Here is a 24145-nt window from a genome sequence, read left to right on the forward strand (position 1 = left end):
CTTTCCAGATATAAAATCATATTTTAAAAGTTTTCCTCTTCCTTTTCAATTCACCTCTTTGTTTTCTTTTGTCTTATCTCATTGACTAAATCCCCCAACACAAAGTTAAATAGTAGAGGAGATAGTGGGCCTTGTTCCTGACTTTAGTATCGACATTAAGATGCTGGCTTTTGGGCACAGGTACACTGTCAATGAATTACTCATCAATTTCTACTTATTAAGTGTATTTAACATAAATGTTAATTTTGTCAAGTGTCTTTTCTGCAAAGATGGAGATAATCATATGATTTTTCTCCTTAACTCTTTTAATATGATGAATATTAATGGATTGTCTAATAATATTCTTGCATTCCTATAATAAATCCAACTTACTCATGACAATATTTTTTAAAAGTGCTGAATTGTTTGCTAATGTACTGTTAACATTTATGTACTGATATATTCATAAGTGAGAGCGGTCTATAATTTTCTTTGGTACAAACTTTGTCAGGTTTTAGAAACAATGCTTATCATGTTCACTTTACAAAATGAATTTAGAAGACTTTTTTGTGTTTTTTTGCCCTCAAGAGTCTCTTTATAGCCCCTGGAAATGCTTAAACAACATTAGGATGATTTAATCATGACAGTTTGGTAGAAATACCCTTGAAACAATCGGGGCCTGATTTTTTTTGTAAAGAGTCCATTTGTTTTGAATTTCTGTATCTACTTTGGTAATCTTGGCAATTGGCATTTTTCTAAGAAAGGTTATCATTTTCTAATTTATTATATAAAATTACTCAAAGTAGTGTTATAATTTTGAAAAATTTACTGTTTTATGTTCTCTCTCTTGTCATTTAAACTTTTGTGTTTTTGCTTCCTCCCTTTTTTTCTTGAAAAGATTGTCTGGTGGTTTGTCTATCTTGTCTTCCCTCCTTCCCCCTTTTAATTAATCCCTTCCTTCTACTTCCTTTTGGTTTGCTTTTTCCTCCAGCTTTTAAGACTCGATTGTGTAATTCTTAGCTTTTCTCATTTTTATTGATATTGCTCTAAAATTATAAATTTCCTGTCATAATGGCTTTTTTTTAATCAATAAATACTAGGTTTTCATCAGTCTTGTGGTCATGTCCTGCTGGTGTGCTTCCAATGTCTGTGGGGATATTGGGCTGCTTATTCTTTTATTCCTTAAAACAACTTTGAATGGGCTTTGACTGTAATCCTCAGGTTTTGTTTTTGTTTTTGGGTGAAATGAGTTTTCCTGTACTTTTAGGAGGAAGGGGTGCCCTAGGACGACTTTTCTTTGCTCTACGGCCCTAAAGTTCCTCTTTCATTTTCACAAAGTGATTTAAAAGATTATCTATGTCCACATATAATGTCTAGGTATATTGACTTTCCTTCCCAACATTTATCTGGACTCTCTCTTCTCTTTGTCCTATTGTACCTATCCCAATTTGGATTCTCATTCTAGCTAGGCTTTATCTCATTAGTCTTAAGATGTATACAGGACGGGCCCAGACTGCTCTTAGCACAATCATCAGACCATATCATATTGCTCTAACACTTACCTGCAAATGGGGACCTGTAGAACCCCTCCCAGTTTCAGCTTTTGTTCTCAGACTGGCCCACTGTACTTTCTAGTGAGAAACTGGGGGCAATGCTATAGTTCTATTCTCAAGGCTGTCAGAAACCAGCTGCCTGCCTTTCACTTCCTCCCACAGAGATGCTGAAACTATGTTGGTCAGTGGTTTGTCCTTATAAAACTGTATTCTAAAGTTCATGGGGACACCCTGTCATCTAGTTTTGTAGAATAGCTATCCTAGTTACTCTGGATTCGAATGGGGAAATTCAGAAACTACAGTGCTGCCATCATCTTCCTCGAGTTTAAACTCTGTGGGATCTCTATTACAGAAAAGAGAGGTTTTAAAAACAATTTTATGATGGTTATGACAAATTATAATTAGGAATTTACTTTATTTACTTAGTACTATGCTAAGTACTTTATATGTATTACCTCATTTGATCTTCAAACAATCTTGTGAGTTACATTTTTCCCCCCTCATTTTATCAAAGGGGAAGTTAGGGTCCAAGATTACACTGGTGAACTGGCAGATCTAGGATTTAAACCCAAGTCATCTGACTCCAGAGCACCTCCTTACTATACTGACTCTCAAATATTATCAGGCCCAACAGTTTCAAACTATGTAGCACTGTCGGCAAAACCTCTATTTGAATTTGAATATTTATAAATAATTATTTAAAGATCTAATTAAAATGTACACATAGTATAGGTCAAATCTAAAAGCACTGTAGATGATAAATAGGTTGAATTGTGTTATATGACCTGATGAACCTTGTTTTCATGCATATGCTCAAAACAAGGCCTCTCCTACCATAGTCTAAAAAATACCATACTGGAGTTGGCCGTAGAGCATAGGGAGCAGAGTTACTGAGACTTCATATTCCCCTCCTCATTCTATCACCACTGCTAAAGAACCAAGTATATATATGAAATAGTGCTTATAATTTATTTTATTAATACTTTTCTTGTAGGTAACTATTTAGAAAAAGTTGGGAATAGTTTCTCCACAATTCACAATGGGCTGGTATTTTTTTGGTCAATATGCTGCTGTGGAATGTGAACATTCACTGGCCCATAAAGTTTCACAAGGAGGTCTCTCATGAGTATATCAATTAGAATCATATTGTAATATATAATCTTATGCTATTAAATTACACAAGGAGTTAGAAAATATTTAGTAGTTTTTTGAAATACTTTGACCTTGGAATTCTCCTTCATACGAATACGGTTACTATTACTAACTTTTTAAGCTTCCAACCACTAATGGCAATTCAGGAAAAAAAAAAAATGGGGGCTTTTTGAATAGTTCTAAAGCCGTTACATATATGCCATTTTAACTCCTGATGTCTACGAAATGAGTTAGTTTGAGATGTAGATGTCTTAATTTGTCAGAATTTAAACTGGTACAAACTGGAATAACTCATGGAAGGATGACATCTGTTGTTAGGCTTATTTTATCCCCACCATCAGAAAACTGATTTTATTTCTAATTAAAAAAAAATTTTTTTTTGACTTTGGCAAATTGAGGTTTAAAACTAAGCATGCCAATAATAAGTGCATCATTTCTCCAAGTATATACTACGTTTCCTTTGGGAAGGACCATTGTTTAAGGGTATTTTTTCTCCACTCTAGGAAAGAAATTAAAAATTTAAATATTACAATACCTAAACAGTGATATTAGTAACTTAGTTTTTATACTGATACTTGTAAAACTAACAATCCAACATTTATTATCACCAAGACTTTAAATGAAACCCAGTCCCTCTGGTGAAGAGACTTCCTTCTCCATTTCAGCACTACTCTCATAACTTTGAACGTCATAGAGCAACAGTGACAGATGTAATTTATTGATAAATTGATTACTAATAAAAATGAGTTTTTATACTAATTCCTTTACAATTAGCTAGGTCACAGAATGAAGAAAACAAAACAAAGAAAAGCAAAACCCCAGTCCTTAACCCCTAAATGGTACATTTCCTTCCCACTTACCTGAAAATACAAAAATATGAATGACCGTGTACGGAGCTACACCATTAACTTTACTTGAGCGGTGCTATTTTTTTACTTAAATGTTTACTTATTTCATTTGAAAAAATTAGAAAATCATCAGTTTGAAATTTGAGCAGCTAACACACTGGGGCAACAAACTAAAAATAAGAATCCAAATGGCTAAAAATAACTCAGTTATGAAAGTACAAGTATAATTTACAGTATCACATATCTCAGAAAAAGAAACAAAACCATTAAATGGCTTTCCTTCTAGATAAGACTGTTTTCTCTGCAGAAAGGGAAAAAAAGGAACTAATGATTTGAGATTAACATCAAACATAACTGTTATTTACCCCAGCAACATCTAAAATAAATGACCTCCACAGCACAAAACTTCCCCATTCACAATCACATACAGTTATATTACTTGTCCCTCAGTTACATAATAGTCTTCTTAAAACAATCTCCCTTTAGAAAATTATTGTATTAGTTAAGCCTATTCATTCTTGCTATGAAGTTAATTTCATTTGTATAGGCCACAAAAGTTTAATTGGCACATTTTAAGTCAAAATAAGTCTTCTTTTTAAAAATTATGGGATCATCTGTTTTCAAAGGATAATCCCAGATACTTAATTCATTAAAGCAATGTTCTACCATCAGCAGTCAAGCTTTTTAAATGATCACTAAGTGTTCACCTGAAGATTATCAATGCTATGTGAACTGTAAACTTCTTTTGAAGATTTGTATTTATGATACAATTTTGTACTGAAGAGCTTTTTAAAAAGATAACCTTCATACATACAGTTAGTTTGCCTCAGAGAACTTAGAAATACAGTATATAAACATTTAAGAACCACAACAGAGTCCACTGTGGTTCAAACTTCAACAAAGATTTCCTTGAAACCTAGTACGAAGGTTACTGGCTCAAGACCATATACCAAAGTGACATCAGCACAAGATTCGATTGTAAGACTCTACCTCTTAAAAAAAAGAGCACACTTGGTTATACATGGCTTTTAACCTTGAGCTACAGTTAGGCTACAAATCCCCCCACCCTCCCAATCTAAAGTTAGTCATGTGGAGATGTGTACATTCTCTGAGCACTGTTTAGAGTCCTTGGTTTTCCAGCTCTGATGGAGATCTCGAAGGCGCTCAGAAGTCCGTGTGCTTACGTTCAGGGCAGGATGAACTTTACAAATGCCACTTTCCTCCATTAGTGACAGGCCACAAATTCCAAAGTATGCATGCAAAGCATCTGAAAATAAGGCAGTTTTATCATAACAGGCATTCTTATTTGTACAAAATATTTTAGCTACTTATCAGCCCATCACTACATTAAAAATAAATTTAGAAAAATACTAAATACAGTTTTTGAAATATTTGCTGTCTCAAACCCCAAATTTTTAAAAACCAGGTGATGAAAATCAGATGATACATTATTCAAGAAAACATCACTAACAAAGGAGAACAGTTCCTAGCTGAAGAAGTGACACTACCAACATCCTCTGTGATTAAAGAACAAAAAGGAAGAGTACCAGTGATATAAAAGACTTCTCACTCTAATGGGTTTTCCCTTTTGCTTACTATAGAATATGGAAACAAGGAGCTTCATATCATAAACAGAAATTTTTTCTTAAAAGTGAAAATAAACCTCAGAATCTAAGTAGCATTAGCCCTCCCCTCTAAGTTTTACTTCTGACAGTTCCTAAACCATATATGATGACAATACTATGTTAAATGAAAGAAGCTTAGGCAAAATAATCCATTCTGGAATGCTGTACCATATTTAATTTCCCTATTTCAGGTAATGTCAGTCATTCTAAAAATATATGACCTGACAATAAAAACAAACTCACACATTCTATTTGGTCATAATAATGTGAGTGTTCATACCATAACAATTCTTCTACAGTGGCCTCACTACTGTTTCCCATCTTTCAGGGGGCAGCAACTTTCTTCCATTAAATGGCCACTGAAATCACAAGACTGTTGCTTGCCTGAGAGCCTTATATGACTTCTGAAAGGGCTCAGAGCTCTGCAGTTATGGGAACGCTACAAAATGCAGATTTTGTAGCAGTCAAAATTTTTTTCTGTTTTTGAGTTCGTCATCATTTATGGTCTCATGAGCTATTAAAGTTCAAAACATCTTTTGTGTCAAAAGAATTAAAGAGAAAGTTTTACTCACAAAAGTATCATTTACTTTTCAAAAAAGGAATGACAGATAGTTGTGCTTACTCAATGTTATTTGTGAAAAAGTTATTTCACCAATGAAGGTCCATGTTAATCCCCTTTTATGTCTTTTTCAGAGAATACTTAGGTTTCTTCTAGCTCATTTTCCTCTAATTTTCAGACCACAAAAAATAAACTTGATTTTTCCTATACTATTATAGTTTTCTTGCAGTTTTTCTAAATTAAAAAGCAACATTAAATTTTATTGTACAGAAATAAGGAAACTTTTCTAGGAAAAGAATGCAACAGAAAATACACTTAGAATAAATAAAATAGGATCTTACACTTTCCAGTAATGTAAGAATTATTTTTTCTCAAAAGGATGTTTTGTAAAAGCTAATGAAATAGAAGGTAATGTTTCAATCCTCAAAAACAAAAAAAAACCAAAAAAAAAACCCTCTTTGTCTGTAGGTGATGACGTATTCAAGCACTTTAGAGTTGAAATATATATTTTCCTCATAATAAAACTTCATTTTTTCGTAAGTTTTTCCTATAAATGTACATAAAATCTCTGTGTGTCAAATCTGCTACTAGATTGATTTATTAGAACCAAGAATAAGCTAATTTTAAAAACTCTGACTAAAATGACTTTTATAACAGCTCTGGGAACAGATCTTTTCCACATAAATTCAATTTATCATACAAACACTTCCTATGCTCTGTAATGTACAGGATCTGAAGACATTGTAACATATCTATAAAAAATATTACATCCAAGTATTTACTCAAATGTTAAACAACTGATCTCTCTAGAAAAAAGCTCCAATAATTTTCTTTTAAAAAAGCTACTGTAAAAAATCAAAATGTATCTCAATATGTTTATATAACAAATGCTTTTCAAGAGACTGTCATTTCCTTATTCCCATTATTTGTTAAAACAGTACATTATTTTTTAAAATAGTACCATGTACTGATTGAAAACAATGGAATCAATACCAAAAGAACTGTTTTCTTGAGGCACTTTTTAAACATATTTACAGCTATGTGTTATAGATATCAAAATTTAAAAATATTATTTTGCTTTAGAAATTAAAAGCATTGTACATTTTTTAAAAAGAAGCATAGTTTGCATGAAAATACACGTAAATATGGATGTCAGGAAATATTCCTGACATGATTCCATGAGCCCCTTATTTGTACTTCAATTCAGGTACATATTCTGACCATAACTGTTCTATGACAAGAGAGGACGTGAAGAGGTTCTAGACTAATAATAAAAACCATGACACTACTGCAATGCTGCAAAAACAATCATTCCTTAAATCTAGTGTCATATATTTATAGCTAATACTTGGTCAATTTGCTTATCAAAAGTGTCAGTGTTCTGACTTATTTTTAACAAAGTCTTGAATTGAGTTTTTTGGAAGCTATAAATAGATTCATTTTGTTGGAGGTGAAACCTAAGGGGGAAGGGCAAGCAGCTTGGAGAACGATGCTAGCGGTGAGAGAGGAGTCAAATCCTGGGAGGGCCTTGTGTGCAGTGCCAGCTGACTCTGAGTGCTAAGAAAGTTTTTCAACAATTGTAACAGACTTAACAGAAGAGTTTAGATTAGAGGTTCTCTTTTGCATCAGAGATCCCTTTGGGAGTCTGAAAAGAGCTTTGGTCCCTTTCCTCTCATTTAAGCAAATGTACATACACACACACAGTGTCACTAGGAGGGGCACTGGACTAGAGGAAGACTGGTAAGACATTTTCAGAATCCTAGGCCTGAACTTGGGCCTAGTGCCACCAAAGTTTTGGGGCAGGGCAGAGCACGGAGATGATGAGCTGTGTTGGCAGGCTAGGCCTGAGGGGTCTGTAGATGGCATCCATGTAGTTACTGACTTTATTATATTAGAGCATGCAGCTTAGACTATGGCCTGTCTAGGTTTGGAAAATAGAATTATCCACATATTTTGAAGAAATGTCATTATTTCTGAAGAACCCTTTTAAAAGTACTTATGAAATACAAGAATCTTTTGTTCTTCACATCTATGCCTTTCCTGAGCTGGGAAAGCATGGAATATTGTATTGTCTGAATCTATTTGGTTCCTGAGTTTTAGAGAGTGAATGGTTTGAGAGTTCATATAGCAAAAGTATTCATCTAAAAAAAATAACCTGAATCTGCCAAAATTCAGAGAATAAGAGTATGGACAGTGAGGGGCACCTGTATTCAGGATTTGAGATTTCTGATTTAATGACTTATGAAAAGAGTAAGAACTAGCTCCCTTTTGGATTTAAGAGTAATTTATTCTGCAGAGCTCAAGTGATAGCTAGTAATCCTAAAGATCTTGGATGAACCAATTCTATTTTGGACAGGGACCATTCAGACCATCTGCCTTACTGCCCGCAACAAGATGAAACACTGCTAAGTGAAATATATGGAAAAAAGGGCAAACTATACCAATACATCTTGATAATCAAATCCTTCCTTTACACCCCAAAGACCCTAAATCTACCATAAACTTAAACAATTTACCTTTTTAAAAACATTATTTAAAGTAAGTTTACAACTGTGCCTATATTTTCTATCATATGCCCTTTCTGACAAAGATGCTTGAAGATCTACTCAAAAAATAAACAAAAGTTGCTCTGGATTTATACAAAAAATAAATTACCTGGATGACTATCTGGCCACTTGGCAAATCCCCCTACGAGGCGATCTTGAGTTGATAAGATATAATTTCTATTTTTCTCGAAGTTAGTATACTGGAAAATTTTCAGAAGCTGAAATGACATGACAAATATAAATTTATTGACATAAAACTTTCATATTGACCTTTGGCTCAATTTTCAGATATATGTAATTTAAATATGCTTTTCTCTAATTAAGTAAGGCTCTCAGAACAAGCCTAGGGGGCTTGAGCATTTAAAATTCTCAACTACATTAACTTTTTTTTATCATCTTATCAAATATACTCTCCTTTTCTTGACCCACTCACTATTTCCTTCTTTTGAACCATACCCAACTGACTTCTCTGCATCACATTTAGCTACATTCAAAACACAACTTCCCAGTATGCTCAACTTCATCAGTTATTTTTAAAAGGGCAATTTAATTAACCTATATTCTAACTCTTATGACAGGCTTTTTTTTTTTTTTTTTTTTTTTTTTTGCGGTACGTGGGCCTCTCACTGTTGTGGCCTCTCCCGTTGCGGAGCACAGGTTCCGGACGCGCAGGCTCAGCGGCCATGGCTCACGGGCCCAGCTGCTCCGCGGCATGTGGGATCCTCCCGGACCGGGACACGAACCCGTGTCCCCTGCATCGGCAGGCAGACTCTCAACCACTGCGCCACCAGGGAAGCCCATGACAGGCTTTTGAACTATTAGTTACAAATTGCTGGTAATGAAAACTAAAAATATTTCAAAAAAGAGCAACAAAAATTATTAACCACGTGCTAGAGACAGTTTTGTTTGAGAATAGTAAAAAATTAAAGCTCTTTAATTAGGAAAGATACAAGGTGAGACAAATACAATTTTAGCATAAAAAATTATGTAGCTTAAAGATTTAGGACATGTATTTGTCCTTTCTCTGAAGATCCCATTCAATAGAAAAAAATAAAGGATTGTCAAACTGTGAAGAGAACGGGGTTGGGGAGTGGTGAGCAGTAGATAAGAAAGTTCAAGAAGTGTCACAAAGCAGCTGAAAGTGTGTCAATAAATCAGAGAGCCACGAAAGGTATTAATGATTAATAAAGAAGCATTATTTCTCAAAAAGAGAAACAAACCCAATAATAAGGTTATGGTACAAATAAGAAACCAACTTATTCATTCATTTGGTTTAATTAATAGAATATAAGCAGAGACTCTTTAGACTCCTGATGCTAGAAACATTTTTCATCAAGTGGCACATAAGTCATTACATAGAAAGAAGGAACAATAATCTTAACACTGTACTTGGTTTAGCAATAAAAAGTATTTATACAGCCCTAATATGTGATTACTGGTTTTCAAATTTTAAAATCAACCTAAAGGCAAAGCATAAAATATTTGATCATCGTTACTGAACAAAATATGAATGTCACCTAAGCTGATGTTGTAAAAGTAAAGGTAAACTGAAAGGTTTAGAAGGGAGAGGAAGAGAAATGGTTCAGAACTAAAAAAAATATATACCAGTAACAATCTGCTGGAAAAAGGGGAGGCCAAATCTTCATTTTTTATAGTTGGGAATATGTTTTCATAGCTGGGATAATGCCTAAAGGTGTTAAGTCAAGAAATCAGCATATTTAAAGTTATTATTTAAAGTTATCCATAAGAATTAAAAATTTTAAAAAGGTTTAAAAGTAGTTGCCTTTAGAAAGTTGTCAAAGACCACCAAGGTCATATCAAAAAGACTCAAGAAACAACTTGAAGGGGCTCCTACTGGCTAAAGATGGGACAATTTGAGCATTAAAAAGAACAATGTAATGGACTAAAATGGATAAAATATATTAAAATCTATGAGTTCACAGTGATACTCAAAGGTTAAAAAAAAAACAACCCTAAAACCCAATTATTTTATTGGAAAACTTTAGAGGATGCTAGGGAACCAACTCACTGACTGAATGAACATTATTAAAATTAAGAGAAACAATCATCTGCCTTTCTCTGTATAACCATACCTTAAGTTAAAGTGAAATTCTTCTTTATAAAAGAATCCTAGTTAATAAATTTAGAGGGAATGATAGAATATCACCATATAGCAACCCCCAATGACATAATGGACCTAAGTAATGATCCTCAACGGCTGCTAAAACCATTCCGTAAGAAGATGATGAAGCTTTTATACATCGGCGACAAACAATCCAAAAGAAAACTAGGAAAGCAATTCCACTCATAACAGCTTCCAAAAGAATTTAAATACTTAGGAATAAACCTATCTAAGCAGGTGAAATATCTGTATGCAAAAAACTACCAAACACTGGTGAAAGATTAAAGATCTAAATAAATGGATAAACATTCCATCATCATGGATAGGAAGACCTGACATTGTTAAGATGTCAACAATACTCAAAGCAATCTACAGATTCAGTGTAAACTCTATCAAAATTTCAACAGCCTTTTCCCTAAGAAATGGTAACGCCAATCCTTAAATTCACATGAAATTGCAAGGGGCCCTGAAGAGCCAAAACAATCTTTAAAAAGAAAAATGTCAAGAACTCATACTTCCTGACGTTGAAATTTATTACAAAGCTACAGTAATTAAAACAGTAAGGACCAATGCAATAGAATGGAGAGCCCAGAAATAAACAGATGATTTTCGACAAAGGTGCCAAGACAATTTAATGGGTAAAGAACTGTCTTTACAACAAATGGCATTGGGAAAGCTGGATGCCCACATGTAAAAGGATGAAGCTGAAGCTCTTGCTTTATACCATATACAAAAATCAACTCAAAGTGGATCAAAGACCTAAGTTCAAGAACTAAAACTATAAAACCGTTGGAATAAAACATCGGGGAAAATCTTCATAACATTGGATTTGGCAATGATTTCATGGAATAACAACCAAAAGCACGGGCAACAAAAGAAAAAATAGATAAATTGGACACTTCTCCAAAGAAGATACACAGGATGGCCAATAAGCACATCAAAAGGTGCTCGATATCACTAATCATTAGGGAAATGCAAATCAAAACCAAAATGAGATGTCACCACATAGCCATTAGGATGGTATTATAAAAAAAAAAACAGAAAAAACAAGTATTGGTGAGAATGTAGAGAAATTGGAACGCTTATACATTGCTAGTGGGAATGTAAAATGGTGCAGCCACTGTGGAAAATAGTTTGGTGGTTTCTCAAAAAGTTGAACATATAATTACCATGTAATACACCGATTCCACTCCTAGGTAATTATCCAGAAACAGATATTTATTTTACACCAGTGCTCACTGCCACCATATTTACAATAGCCAAAAGGTGAAAACAATCCAAGTGTCCATCAACAGATGAACAGAAAAACAAAATGTGGTATATACATAAAACAGGTATATTTACTCAACCATAAGAAGGAACGAAATTTTGATATATGTGACAAAATGGATGGAGCTTGAGAAATATAAGCCAGACACAGGACACAGTAGATTATATGATTCTACTTATATGATGTACCTAGTATAAGTAAATTCACAGAGACAAAAAGTAGAATAGAGGTTAGCAGGGGCTGGAGGGATGGGAGAATGGGGAGTTACTGTTTAAGGAGCACAGTTTATGTTTAGGATGATGAAAATGTTTGGGGTATAGACAGTGGTATTGGTTACACAACACTCTGATTTGTACACTTATAAATAGTTAAACTTTATTACATTACGTATATTTTAACACCATAAAAAAAAAGTGAACAAAGAAGGCTCATGGGGAACTTTATAATGGATGAATCAGTTTTGACAACTCTGGAGCCCTTTGATCAAAAGGAGAGACAGCCAGAGATTATATTATATGCCTCTTGATGTGATGCAATAGGAAATATATATCATCCTGACTTGATATTTAATGATAAGGAACTATGGCTGATTTCTTAGAAGTGATACTACGGTTCCATTTTTTAAAAAGCTCTTTTTGTTTAGCGATTATACTGAAAATTTTCCAGATAATATAAAAAATGGTATCTGGGATTTGCTTTAAAATATTAGTCAGTGAGGGTGAGGGAAGTGGATAGGTATATGGATGAATGAAGGCTGGCTTTGGGATGACAACTGTTGAGATTGGTTGATGAACATATTAAGGGTTCATTATACACTATTCTCTCTTCTTTTGGGTATGTTTGAAACTTTTCATAATTATAAAAATTAATATGGTGCACCTGAGGAATGGCACTAAAAGTGAGGAGACAGAGGCTATTGCCTTCATTTTAAATTGTTCTATTTTCCCAATTCATTTCAACCACATGTATGAATTTTGTTTAAGAGAAAAAAATTAGGATATTATAGTAAGTCCCCACATACAAACCTTTAAGTTGTGAACATTCAAAGATGCAAACGTGCATTCACATGTCCAATCGCGTAAGTCAGTTCACATGTCTGGCGTACATTGTCACATGCGTGCATCCTCTACAAGTGGTTGTGCTTTTTGTGTACTCTACTGTACAGTACTGTATAGAGTACAGTAGTACAGTATCTTTATTTCAAGCTAGATCTGCAAGAGGACGACTTCATTGAATTCCTTGGTGTGCAACAGGAGAAGTTTACTAATGAAGACCTGATGGAACTGGAGGCCCAGAGAAAGGATGAAGAGAGACAAGAGGAAGAAGTAACTGAAGAACCGAAGAGATTCATGATGCAGGAAATGGCAAGGGGATTTTCTTTATTTGAGGAGACACTGTTAGTTTTTGAGGCACAGGACCCGAATGTAGAACGGTACACGAAGGTTGCAGCAGCCATTCAGAATGCAATCCAGTGCTAGCGTGTCATCTATGACGAGAAAAAAAGAGCTACTAACCAGACATCTCTGGATCGTTTTTTCAAGAGGGTAGATAGAACTGAATCCAGCAAGGAACCAGAACCTGTGCCATCCACGTCAGGCGTGAGTGAAATTGCAGCTTGCCCTCCGTCTCCTGTTGCTGACGATCCTTTGGCTCTACCATCTCCCACCTCCTCTCCCTCCTCCAGTCAGTAACTCTTCTTGCCTGTTCACTCGATGCCAGCCCCTGTATGCCAGCTGTGGTACTGCACTATAGTACTTTTCAAAGTACTATACTGTAGGATTAAAAATGTTTTACTTTTTGTGTTTGTTTTTTACATATTATTTGTGTGAAAAGTATTATAAACCTATTACAGTACAGTACTATACAGCCGATTGTGTTAGTTGGGTACCTAGGCTAACTCTGTTAGACTTACAAACAAACTGGACTTACAAACGCACTCTCGGAATGCAACTTGTTCATATGCAGGGGACTTGCTGTGTATAGATGATGAACATAGACTTTTGTTAGATTCCTGAATATCAGGCCTAGGTGATATGTTTTAAAGGCAAAAAAGGCGATTTTAAGGTATTGAAAACTTGTGGGTATACAATGGCTAACAAGCTTATGTATTTAGGTACATCAAAAGGTAGTAGAGATGGGAAAAATGTATGAACATATTAATCAATACATTTCAGAAGGCTGACACAAATAAATTAATACAAAATAGAAAACCTTAGATGGTTTCTAAAGGAATGACCCATGGTTTATCTTTTAAGATTAAATTTTCCCATAAACCCTTTACTGGTATGTTCAGACAGATCTCCCCACTAGACAGACCACCGATCAGTTTCAGGTAAAAGTTTTTTATGACATTACACCTACTTTCTTACATAGGTTCTGGGACACTAGAGCTTTATAAGAATAGAAATTTCTAAGTAGTACAACAGATAATTGAATTCTGTGGAAAAACCATACAGAGACTAGCTTTGCCAGAGCAACAGGAAAAACCTTTTGCCCTAAACCTAACAATATTTAATGAACATTACAAAGACCAAACCCTTTACGCACAGTTTTTTTATTAACAAAGAGTAAAGGTTTCTCATTTTTATTATTTCTCTTACCTTTAGAGTTGCTCCCACCCAAAAAGAATAACAGGTGTCGACAGGCTTATTAGGTCTTCCATGATAACCATTTTGTTGTCTCATTATACACCACCTCTTTATCCTGTTCAATTCTTTTTCTGAAAAAACTTCTTCTAGTTTACCCATCAGGCACAGTGATGCAATGCCACAAAAAGTCGATCCTCCTGTTAATTAAAACCACACAATACTTTAAACTTATTAGATGTCTAGGAAAATAATATGAAATGATTGAAGAAAAAAAGGGTTAAATAACTCTAGAAAATAGTGAAATAAAATTAAAAGACAATTAATTTTACTTTTATTTCACTATTTTATTTACCTTAATTTCACTATTTAAAATAACCACTAAGCACTGGAGTCTTCAATATGAACTTGATGAAATAGAAAAAAATTAAAATAACTTAAGGCCGTAAGAACAATTTTTTAAATGAAAAAAGATTTAGAAAGTAGTTCAAAATTATATGGTTAATGGGAGAGTTGAAACTAAAATCTAGAATTCCTACTCCCTGTCTACTACTCTATCACCTGAGTCTGATTTTAATTCCCTTAAAGACAGTGTATTGATTATGAATTGAGGTTCCATCTGCCTAAAGCTACAGACTGATTTTCACATATAACATAAACTAGAAGTTTATATGTCAGCTTAAGAAATTTAAGGAAGAAAAGTTTTAGCAAAGGGCAAGTGTGTGTGTGTGTGTGTGTGTGTGTGTGTGTGTGTGTGTGTGTGTGTGTGTTGGGGATGGGGGTAATGTGGAGAAGAAAACTGTATCTGGAAGTAGATGCACAATACAGGTCCATGCTCACTATGGTAGACTGACTAATGCCCCCCAGTGATATCCAGGTCCTAATCCCTGAACATGGGCATGCTACCTTATATGGCAAAAAGGACTCTGCAAATGTGATGGAAGTTAAGGATCTTGAGACGGGGAGATTATCCTGGATGGGGTGTGCCCTAAGTGTAACCACAAGTGTCCCTATAAAAGGGGGGCAGAGGGAGATTAAACCACAGTCAAAGAGGAGGCATTGTGACTATGGAAGCAGAAACTAAAGTGATGAGACAAGAAGTCAAAGAATGTCAGCAGCCACCAGAAGCTGAAAGAGACAAAGGAACAGATTTTCCCCTGGAGCCTCCAGAAAAAACCTGCTCTGCTGACATCTTGATTTGAAGCCCTGTAAGATGCAGTTCAGACTTCTGGCCTCTGGAACTGTAAGAGAATAAATTTGTGTTGTTTTATACCCCTAAGTTTATTAAAATGTTACAGCTTCAATAGAACCAATATAGTCACAAAGGTAATTACTTTCCTCGGGAAATGAAAAGTCAGTATTTTTCCATAAAGGAAAAAACAACAACAAAAAAACCCCCACCACTTTCCATTGGCGTTATCTGCTGTCAACTCCAAACAATTTGAAAATACTTATATTTCCAACTTATTACAACTTGACCTAGTGATTTTTATTAATTCCATCTCTTTAAATAGATTGTTCCTAATATGCCTCAACCTGTAACTTTCCTTTTGGTGTTACAAATCTTGGCTGTATTCTCTGGCAAAGGAAAAGTGAGCATTCTCTCTAGAAAATGCAAGGCAGCTATCACATTAAAAGGGTCACTGTCAAAAAATAAAAATAAATAAATAAAAGGGTCACACTGTAAGAACTATTTAGTCTTCAGAATTTTTCCCAATGGAAAAAAAAAGGGAGATCTATGTTAGTCATGAGTGAATTAAAACAAAAGTAAAACAAATTTATCATAACCTTTTAGAATAATTTCTATTCAGCAACTATCAATCTTATTTCCCCTTCAATGACCTACTAGTTTCAATTTCTCTTTCATGAGAAGCTGGCCATGACTTCAGGTATTATTACATCATTAAATATAAAGCCTCTAAGAGAAAGTACATAATCTTTAAAACTATCTACCAAGAAATAAAGACACACTTAATTGTTACTCTCCAAAATAATTGTTCGGATTTTTTAAAGCAAACTGGCACAATTCAAAATAAAAATACTCTTTACTTTGCCCAAATGACCAGATTTTGAAAATGACAATTTCTGAAGTAAGCCTGGTCTCTGAGTAGCCAAACACAGTCATTACAAAGTCTATTCTTTAAGCTAAAATTCACTTATCAACATTTACCCCTGAGAGGTTCCTGTGTAAACAATTTTAGAACACCAGTTCTAAAAACCTGGATTAAAAGTAGGATGTTAGAAGAGTGTTAGAGGCAGACAAAAACAGCAAGAAAAGACAGGTAACATTATGACAATAAGTACAGTAAGAAAAAGCAGGCACAAGACCTCAACTAGAATATCCTTTTGGGGCTAAATAGGATTAGGTCAATGATTCCTACAAGCTTCAAAAATCTTCGAGAATGTTATATCACTATATATATTAAAGTACAATTTAAGAATTCCTTCTCATAATAATGATCTGAATTCATCAAGAAAAGATTAAATTCTGTTCATTATGCCCTGGTTGAAGAAGGTTATGAAAATAACCTTCTGTATCGAAGGCATGTAAGAGTACGAGAATATTAAGGCACATACAAATAAGAGAAAGATTTCCACCTGAAACTGCTGAAAGTTTGCCACCTAAAGTGGAATGCTTCAGTTATGTGGATAATTAATGTACACAGAATACCACTGTCATAAAAAAATCACAGCTGGGAGGGACTGGTTCTCTCTTTACACCTACCCCAGTTCTTCCAGTTGCAGGGTAAAGGAGATGTTACTGACTCTGGTTCTGTTTGCTATGCTTTACTTATGTTTTAACTTATTGTTCCCGTAAGGTTTTAAAGCTCGTTTTTAAGCATTCTCTTAGTATCTATTTGTATATACCAAATAATTTGAAAGAATCTATGTGCTCTGAAATGTGTAATTTAAGATGGTCAACAAACATACAGCTAAAGTAGAAAGCTAAGTAAACAGGTACACAAATAAGTACATCATTTTACTCTTAAACACCACATGAAAAAGGTGAAGTGAGGGAGATTGAAGGGAGTTGAATGCTTAGACGAAATCAGGCCAAGTAAAGTTTAATACTTCTCTTCTGGATTAAGGAGTAGAGATATTCTAAAAGAATCATGGAATCAAATGAAGATATGTGAACTTTTACATTATGAATCTCAAGAGGAAAAGTAGTTTCAATCCTAGCGAAGTAGGAAAATCTAATTCTTCCAAAACACATGAACATTTTCCCTTAAAACTGTACTATCATAAAAGAATCACTAGGATAAACAGAATCATAACATTTGATAATCATGGCCTAGAAGGGTACAATGTGCCTATTTAGTTCTCGTGACAAATGGACTCCAGGCTAAGCAGGTGTTGGAGAACAGCAGTTGAGTTAAAAAGAAAAAGAAAACAGTGTATTAAGCAGCATTTAGACTGCGGAATTAGGACAAAGAACACATGAAAAAACTTGATTAACATCAAACTGTAGCAGAAGTACACATTCTAAATTCAGCCTTCCCAGCTTTCGGATGCAGAGTGGAATACAGCATAACTAACTCATCGAATATGTACTGGACAACTACAATATTCAAGGGCATATGGAGTATGACATAAATAAGACACGATCAGTTTACAACCTAGCAGAGAAGGTAAACAGAAGTAAATGGTACGAACCAAGTATTACGGGAATATAAGAAAAGGGAGAAATTGCTTAGGGCTAGGGGGGACAAGAAACAATGAAAGATTTTACAAAGAATGTGACAGTGAAACTAAGCATAGAAAGATGGGTAAAATTTGAAGTTTAAGGAAAGGGAAATGAAGAGAAGTAAAGGGGAAGCATTTCAAGTATAGGAAAAAGAACATTAGTAAAGTCCAGGGGTGAGAAGGCATGTAAGAACATTTGGAGAATACATTTTCTCTGCAACCTAGAGCACATGGAAGGGATCTCTCACATTACAAAGCTAGGCTGGCACTGGACCACGGAGAACTACACTAAGAGATTTAAATATGGGCAGAATGGTACTGCTGAACAAGCATAGGGTTTCAAGACACTTACCTGATATGTGAGCCTAGGAGTTAAGTTACTTACCTTCTCTGGGTAAAACGACAATAATCACTGTGGTGGTTTTATACTGTGTTAACTTGGCTAAGCGAGAACTGTTTCCCAGAATCCCCTTCTTTATATGGTCTGAAGCTAGAGAAATCTGTGTGAGATCTCTAAGGTGGAAGTGAAGCAGTAGCCATTGCCCTGGTTGTGGGCACAGAAGGTAAGAGACAAGGGTAGAGGTGCTGTGAGAGTCTAGCTTGCCCTTATTCTCCCATATACTTGGAATCCAAGTTCTTTCTACTTCTTGCTCTAGTGACACCAGGCCCACGAATGGATGTACGAACAACAGCCTTCCAGTTACATTCTGGCAGCTGCATGCACCTGGCTCTCCAGATTCCCCTGCAAGGTCTCACTTGTCCACCTGTGCCAGTGCCTCAGGAGAGCTTGTCAGTGACTCTTTCCTGATCCACCTGCTACCCCTTTCAGGGCCTTACTTCTCCATCTTCTTCCACAACCATGTAAAATCTTACTCCTATAATAAATTCCTAGTCTTTAATATTCATAGTGATTTTGCTTCTGATTGAATCTAACTAATACCAAGATGTCCACTCTCGGAGGGCTAGTGTGAGGATTAAGTGAGAAAACTGTTAGCTGGCACAGAGCAGCTGCTTAATAAATAAATTCTTTTCCTTTTAAGTCTGTAAAAGGTTATAAACTGGTGACTAATGGAGGACTGGTGTGACTGGCAAGTTAAGAACAACAACAACAAAAAACAGAACAGGAGATTAAACACCCCAAATTCTGGATTTCTGGCTCTCTGAAAAATCAGTAGATCAGAATAGTTCCACATTCCTGAATAGCAAAAACAGACTTGGAAGGAAGGAAAGAGCAGAATGATGGTTTTTAAAAATGTGCAGCTTGAGAGATATAAAGGTAGCTAGCTCTGCCTGGCAGGCACACAGAAAGGCAGTATGCAGCTCAGAAGCAACAGTATAGATTTGGAAACAAAGTGTGGGTGCCATCACCCCAGGGATGATTGACAGGGAACCATCTGTTAGTTCATTTAACTATGTGCCACGTGTTACAAGTGTGGGAGATAAAACAGTGAATAAAATAGGCCAAAACCTCTGATCTCATGAGGCATATATTATGTGGAGACAGACAATAAACAAATAAATAAAATAAAAGTGGTATGGAGAAAAATAAAGCCAGAAAGGGGGACAGAGAATGGGGTATGTATCTGTGGTTGGTTTGCAACTCTAAACATGAGGTGTGTTTGTGGGTGGTTTGCAATTTTAAAAAGGGGGCTTTTCCAAAAATATCATTTGAGCCAATACCTGAAGGATGTGAAGTGAAGCCAGGTGTTTGCTAGGGATGGGAGTGGAGGATTCTATATAGAAGGAATAGCAAGTATAAGAGTCCTGATATTTAGAAAGATGAATGATCCAATGAAAAGAAGGAAGTTGGACTAAGATAAAGAGGTGAGAGGAAGAAACAAAAATTGTGAAGGAGCCAGAAACAACTTGTCAGGAAGAAGGACAAGAGGAATTGATACTTCAAGAAAGAAGGGGAAGAGGCTAACAGCTTCATTTGCTTCAATAAATAAGAAGATGAGGAATGAGAAGACACTGGATTTGAAATGTAGACCATTCATGACTTTAAAAGAAATATTTCATTTAAGTTGCTGAATCTTACACAGAAAAATTAAAGAACAAGCCATTTGTGTAGAAGGGCAAATAGTATACCTGGACCACTATTCTAAAAAGATTAATAAAAGGAGAAAAAGGGAGAACACCATGACTTCAGAGTGCCCAATCTGCAAGACTACTTTTTAGAAAGAGGTTTCTCTTGCCAGTGTAGACAGTGATAAGATAGGGAAGGGAGGCTATACCAAAGCCTTCTAGAGTAGTACTTCTCAGCCCATCTAACCTCACAGCACACAAGAACATTAAAACGTCTGACATTTGCAGAACACACAGCGGTGACCTGAGGAGCGAGCTCCTGGTACCTAAACGGGAGCTCTAGACGCCTAGGTCTTGGCTGCTCCAAAGGCTCAGGCAGCAATAGCTTGGCATGCCTACAGCCCATTTGCAGCACACCCTGTACTGTGGCACCCTGCGTAGGAAGCCCTCCTCTCGGGCTTTAGACCTTAAATCTACCAAGACAAAAAGAGTGTAAAAGGAAGATGTAAGCTTTTTGGCATGAACCACAGCCCATCAATGATGATCTTGCTGGGTGTGATCCTACTCGAGTCATACTGACTCCAAATCACTACTTGTGTGACTCAGCAAGACTTTTTTTCCATCAGAGAGTATCATGTTTGAGCGGCCCTCTCTGTTTCATATCCCAGAGAACGTAATCCCATTTTCTGGGGAACAACAGTGTTTGTTCCACAGGTCTCCTGCACTGCAAAGAATCTCCTCCGCCTGAGTGCCCATTAACATCCTTTACAATAGTGAGCCCAGACCTCGTCTTCTCAGAAATTCTTATAGATGCCAGATTTCCTCTTTGTGCAACTACAAGTATATCCCTCCTTACCAAGTAGTGATGACCAGTGACATAATTGCTACTGCCACCCCCAATCTCATATAGACATACACAAGAATTATGATGTCCTAATTACAGTATGGCTTCAGAGGAAAATCCAAGACAGTTTTCTATACGCCCCTTAGTGACACGTATGCTCTACAAATACCACCGAAGGAGGGAGTGAAAATGTCAGAGAGGGAAGAGATACCTGATAGGACAGGTCCTAGGGAAAGCACAAGGAATGTGTTTTAAAAAAATGTTTATACATGGTTTACAGTTTACAAACCAGTTTCCCTCGTATCTCTAAAAATAATTTTAAAGAAAGATATAATTATTTCTACTCTGTTGATGAGGAAATCCTCAGAGAGATTAAGTAAGGGGCCTAAGCCACATAGCTAGTGTTAGGGCTGAGACCTGAATATTGATGTGTTCTTTCTACTCTATCGCGCTAGCAGAGGGATGGACACACAGGTGAGCACAAAAACACTGCTGTGATGAAGAGGAAACAAGGATTTCACTCAGAGAGCCTCCCTGATCTGGGCTCTTTTTTTAAAAAAAAAAAAAGGAGCAAGGAAGTGCATTTACTTCTACACGATATATTCCACTTGAAAGAGTTCAGGCTATTGATGTTTTGACAAACTAAGTGACTATCGCTCACTCTGGTTCTGCCAAAATTGAGGAAAAGTGTGAAAGGAGAAACTGTATTAATGTACGCAGTGAACATATGCTATGTGGCAAAATGTTTTATCACTATGACTTAGGACAATTATATTAAGGAGGTAAAAAAAATTTTTTCTTCACAAATTCATTGATTCATGTTTAATATTCTGTATCTAGCTTTTTAGTATTACACCAAAGAAGAAAACGTGCTGTTTTCTAACAATATTTTAAATCATCCCAAGATGTTTTCATGCAACTAACAGCTGAAATGATCACCAGAAAGTACTGTTTGAACATTCTGGTCTGAATAATCTCTGAATGGTTACTGACCTAGGAGAGGCTCGAGTTGGCACAGCAGTGTCAACAGAGAGAAGTAGGAAAGAAGACAGTCAGGCTGCACCCAGAGTTGAGACAGACTTCTGAGGTCCTACATGTTGAAGATACCATGATGTTATTTGAAGGAACAAAAGAAACTACATGTCCATTTATTTTAAGATGCCTTACCATGAGATTCAAGTCCAGCTCCCTGTGCCAACCCATTGTCATAGGACTGAAAAAGAAAAATATGTTCAGTTTAACAGGGAAATAATAATAAATAAATAAGTTGTCATTATGCTCATTTTTTGTCTCTTGATCTAATTTTAGTTCTCCTTTATATTTTTCAAAATATGCACTCTTTCCCACAATGAAATAGATCTAGGCATTTTCAAGTACCGGCTCTTGTCTTATTCACCAAGCCAAATCAGTAAATGTATGCACTAGGCATATTCTGAGAATACTGTCCAAAGATGGCACCTACATATTTAATTTCTACCCAATAAGAAGCCCCAACCTTTATTCCTCTCTCACTTTCAAGAATATATGAATTTAAGGAAAATGTAAGGATTTTATACTCCTATAACATTATAAACACAAATCTATTTTGAGGCTCTTAGGTAGCCAATGATAATGGTGCCTGCCTAAATTTGAATCACCCCACATATCCCACAAAATCAAAACAGGATAAGAACAATACAACTACATAAAACTGAAACCTTGTCAAAGCTAGAAGACATGCTCAAGCTTCAAATTTCCTTTCTACAGAAGAAGAAACATCAAATCCCACACTCCTGACATACTTTTGCAGAGAGCAAGGGCAATCTATGAAAACTTGTGAGGAAGAGAGAGGAGGGGCGCTAATGGCAGGTCTGAGATTACCTAAAATCACTAGCTTAAATCACTAGGAAAAGCCTCAGTGTGAAATACAGGCAATCCTTGCTTTGCACAGTTCCAATATACACAAATTCCAGGTACCCCCGCTTAGTTAAGTAACATAGTATGGTTCAAATTTCAGTAATAACAATATATTAACAGTTAGCAACTGCATAAAGTACAAACTTGCTGCTAGCTCCTCAGTCCACAAACCATTACATACATAATAGATGTGTATCACAATCAGTGACCAATCACGTCACCTTTTTCAAAGTCTGTAGTAATTGGTCACTGCACATGTTTTTCAGTTCACACAGACAGCAATGTATGTGGCTGTGCTGTCTCTTTGTCTTTTAGTGATAAACCCACATGATGTTTTAAAAACAATCAAAAAAGGAGATTGGCTACCAAAGATGAAAGTGCAGTAAAGAAATGAAAAGCAGTTAACACTGAAAGTGAAACTGAGATCAAACAGAGTAATATAAGAAACAGCTATCATGACAGTGCTGGCTGATTGAGACTAGATATGCAGTCAGAAAAATCAAGTGAAGGCGAAAGAAATATCTACATAAATGAGGAAAGTGGCTCTGATGAAAAAGATGGAGATGTTCTAGAGAAGAGATGCTGGCAAAAACTTCACATAAAAGGAACTCTCAGATATTTCACAATGAAAATGCAAAGGACAGAATGTTGGAAGCTGATACAAACTTAGAAAGGAGTATGATCATTTACCAAGACAGAAAAGATGCCTGCTCCATATTATAAATTATATAATGAGAAGACAAACAGTGCTGTTCAAGCTACTACTGATGAATGTTTTTACACAGAAAACACTTTAATTTTCAATATTGCTAATGTTTTAAATTATGATGTACTAATAAATAAACATTGGTTTTACCATTTAAAAATTCTGTGTACATTTATAACGGTAATAGTTTTTAATGTTTTGGCAAAAAATTATAAAGGTCACAGAACAAGGGTCATTTTTCCCACTGATGATTAAAATCACTGTGCATCATTTCAGCCTGCAAGGCCATCATTACAGTCTGGCACTACCAGGCAAAGTGAGGATGCTGTACTGTAGGAGCTCTGGTAACACTGAACAGTGACTACAGAGAAAAGACCGAGGAGAGTGTGCAAGTCAAGGTGGCAGCATTCAATGGGCATAAGTCTGGTGAAGACAGTTAAAAAAGGAAGGGAGAAGGGCCCACTGAAGACCAAATAAATGAAAACTCCAAAGAACAAAATGCAAAAACCCGGGAAACAAAAGAGAACCTTTCTCCTACCAGAAAATCACAGAACTCACAAACCTTCCCCAATCACTAAACAAACAAACAAACAAAAAGACACTCTAAATTAAAGAAATCATACTTTGTTTCTCTGCACTGAAAAGAGGGCACTCTTAAACTAGGAATTCTTGTAAGAAAAAAAAAAATCCACTAATGACTAAACAGAAAAAGACAAATCTACACAAAGTAACTCTGAGATGAAAACAC

At 35.6% G+C, this 24145-nt stretch overlaps 1 protein-coding gene across 2 annotated transcripts in view; it reads right to left on the reverse strand.

The window, feature by feature from the left end:
* Nucleotides 1–2822: 2822 nt before the first annotated feature.
* Nucleotides 2823–24145, reverse strand: part of PGGT1B (protein geranylgeranyltransferase type I subunit beta) — a 57325-nt gene continuing 36002 nt past the window's right edge. For both annotated transcript variants that reach the window (XM_030869854.2, XM_070045174.1), the window contains 4 exons: nucleotides 21963–22008; nucleotides 14255–14439; nucleotides 8372–8480; nucleotides 2823–4799 (listed from right to left, as the gene is read on the reverse strand). In XM_030869854.2, coding sequence (XP_030725714.1) covers nucleotides 4618–4799; nucleotides 8372–8480; nucleotides 14255–14439; nucleotides 21963–22008 — 522 coding nt within the window. In that variant the 3' untranslated portion in view covers nucleotides 2823–4617. The remainder of the gene's footprint in view (nucleotides 4800–8371; nucleotides 8481–14254; nucleotides 14440–21962; nucleotides 22009–24145) is intronic.

Source organism: Globicephala melas, chromosome 3, assembly GCF_963455315.2.
Source record: "Globicephala melas chromosome 3, mGloMel1.2, whole genome shotgun sequence".
Lineage (NCBI taxonomy): Eukaryota > Metazoa > Chordata > Mammalia > Artiodactyla > Delphinidae > Globicephala > Globicephala melas.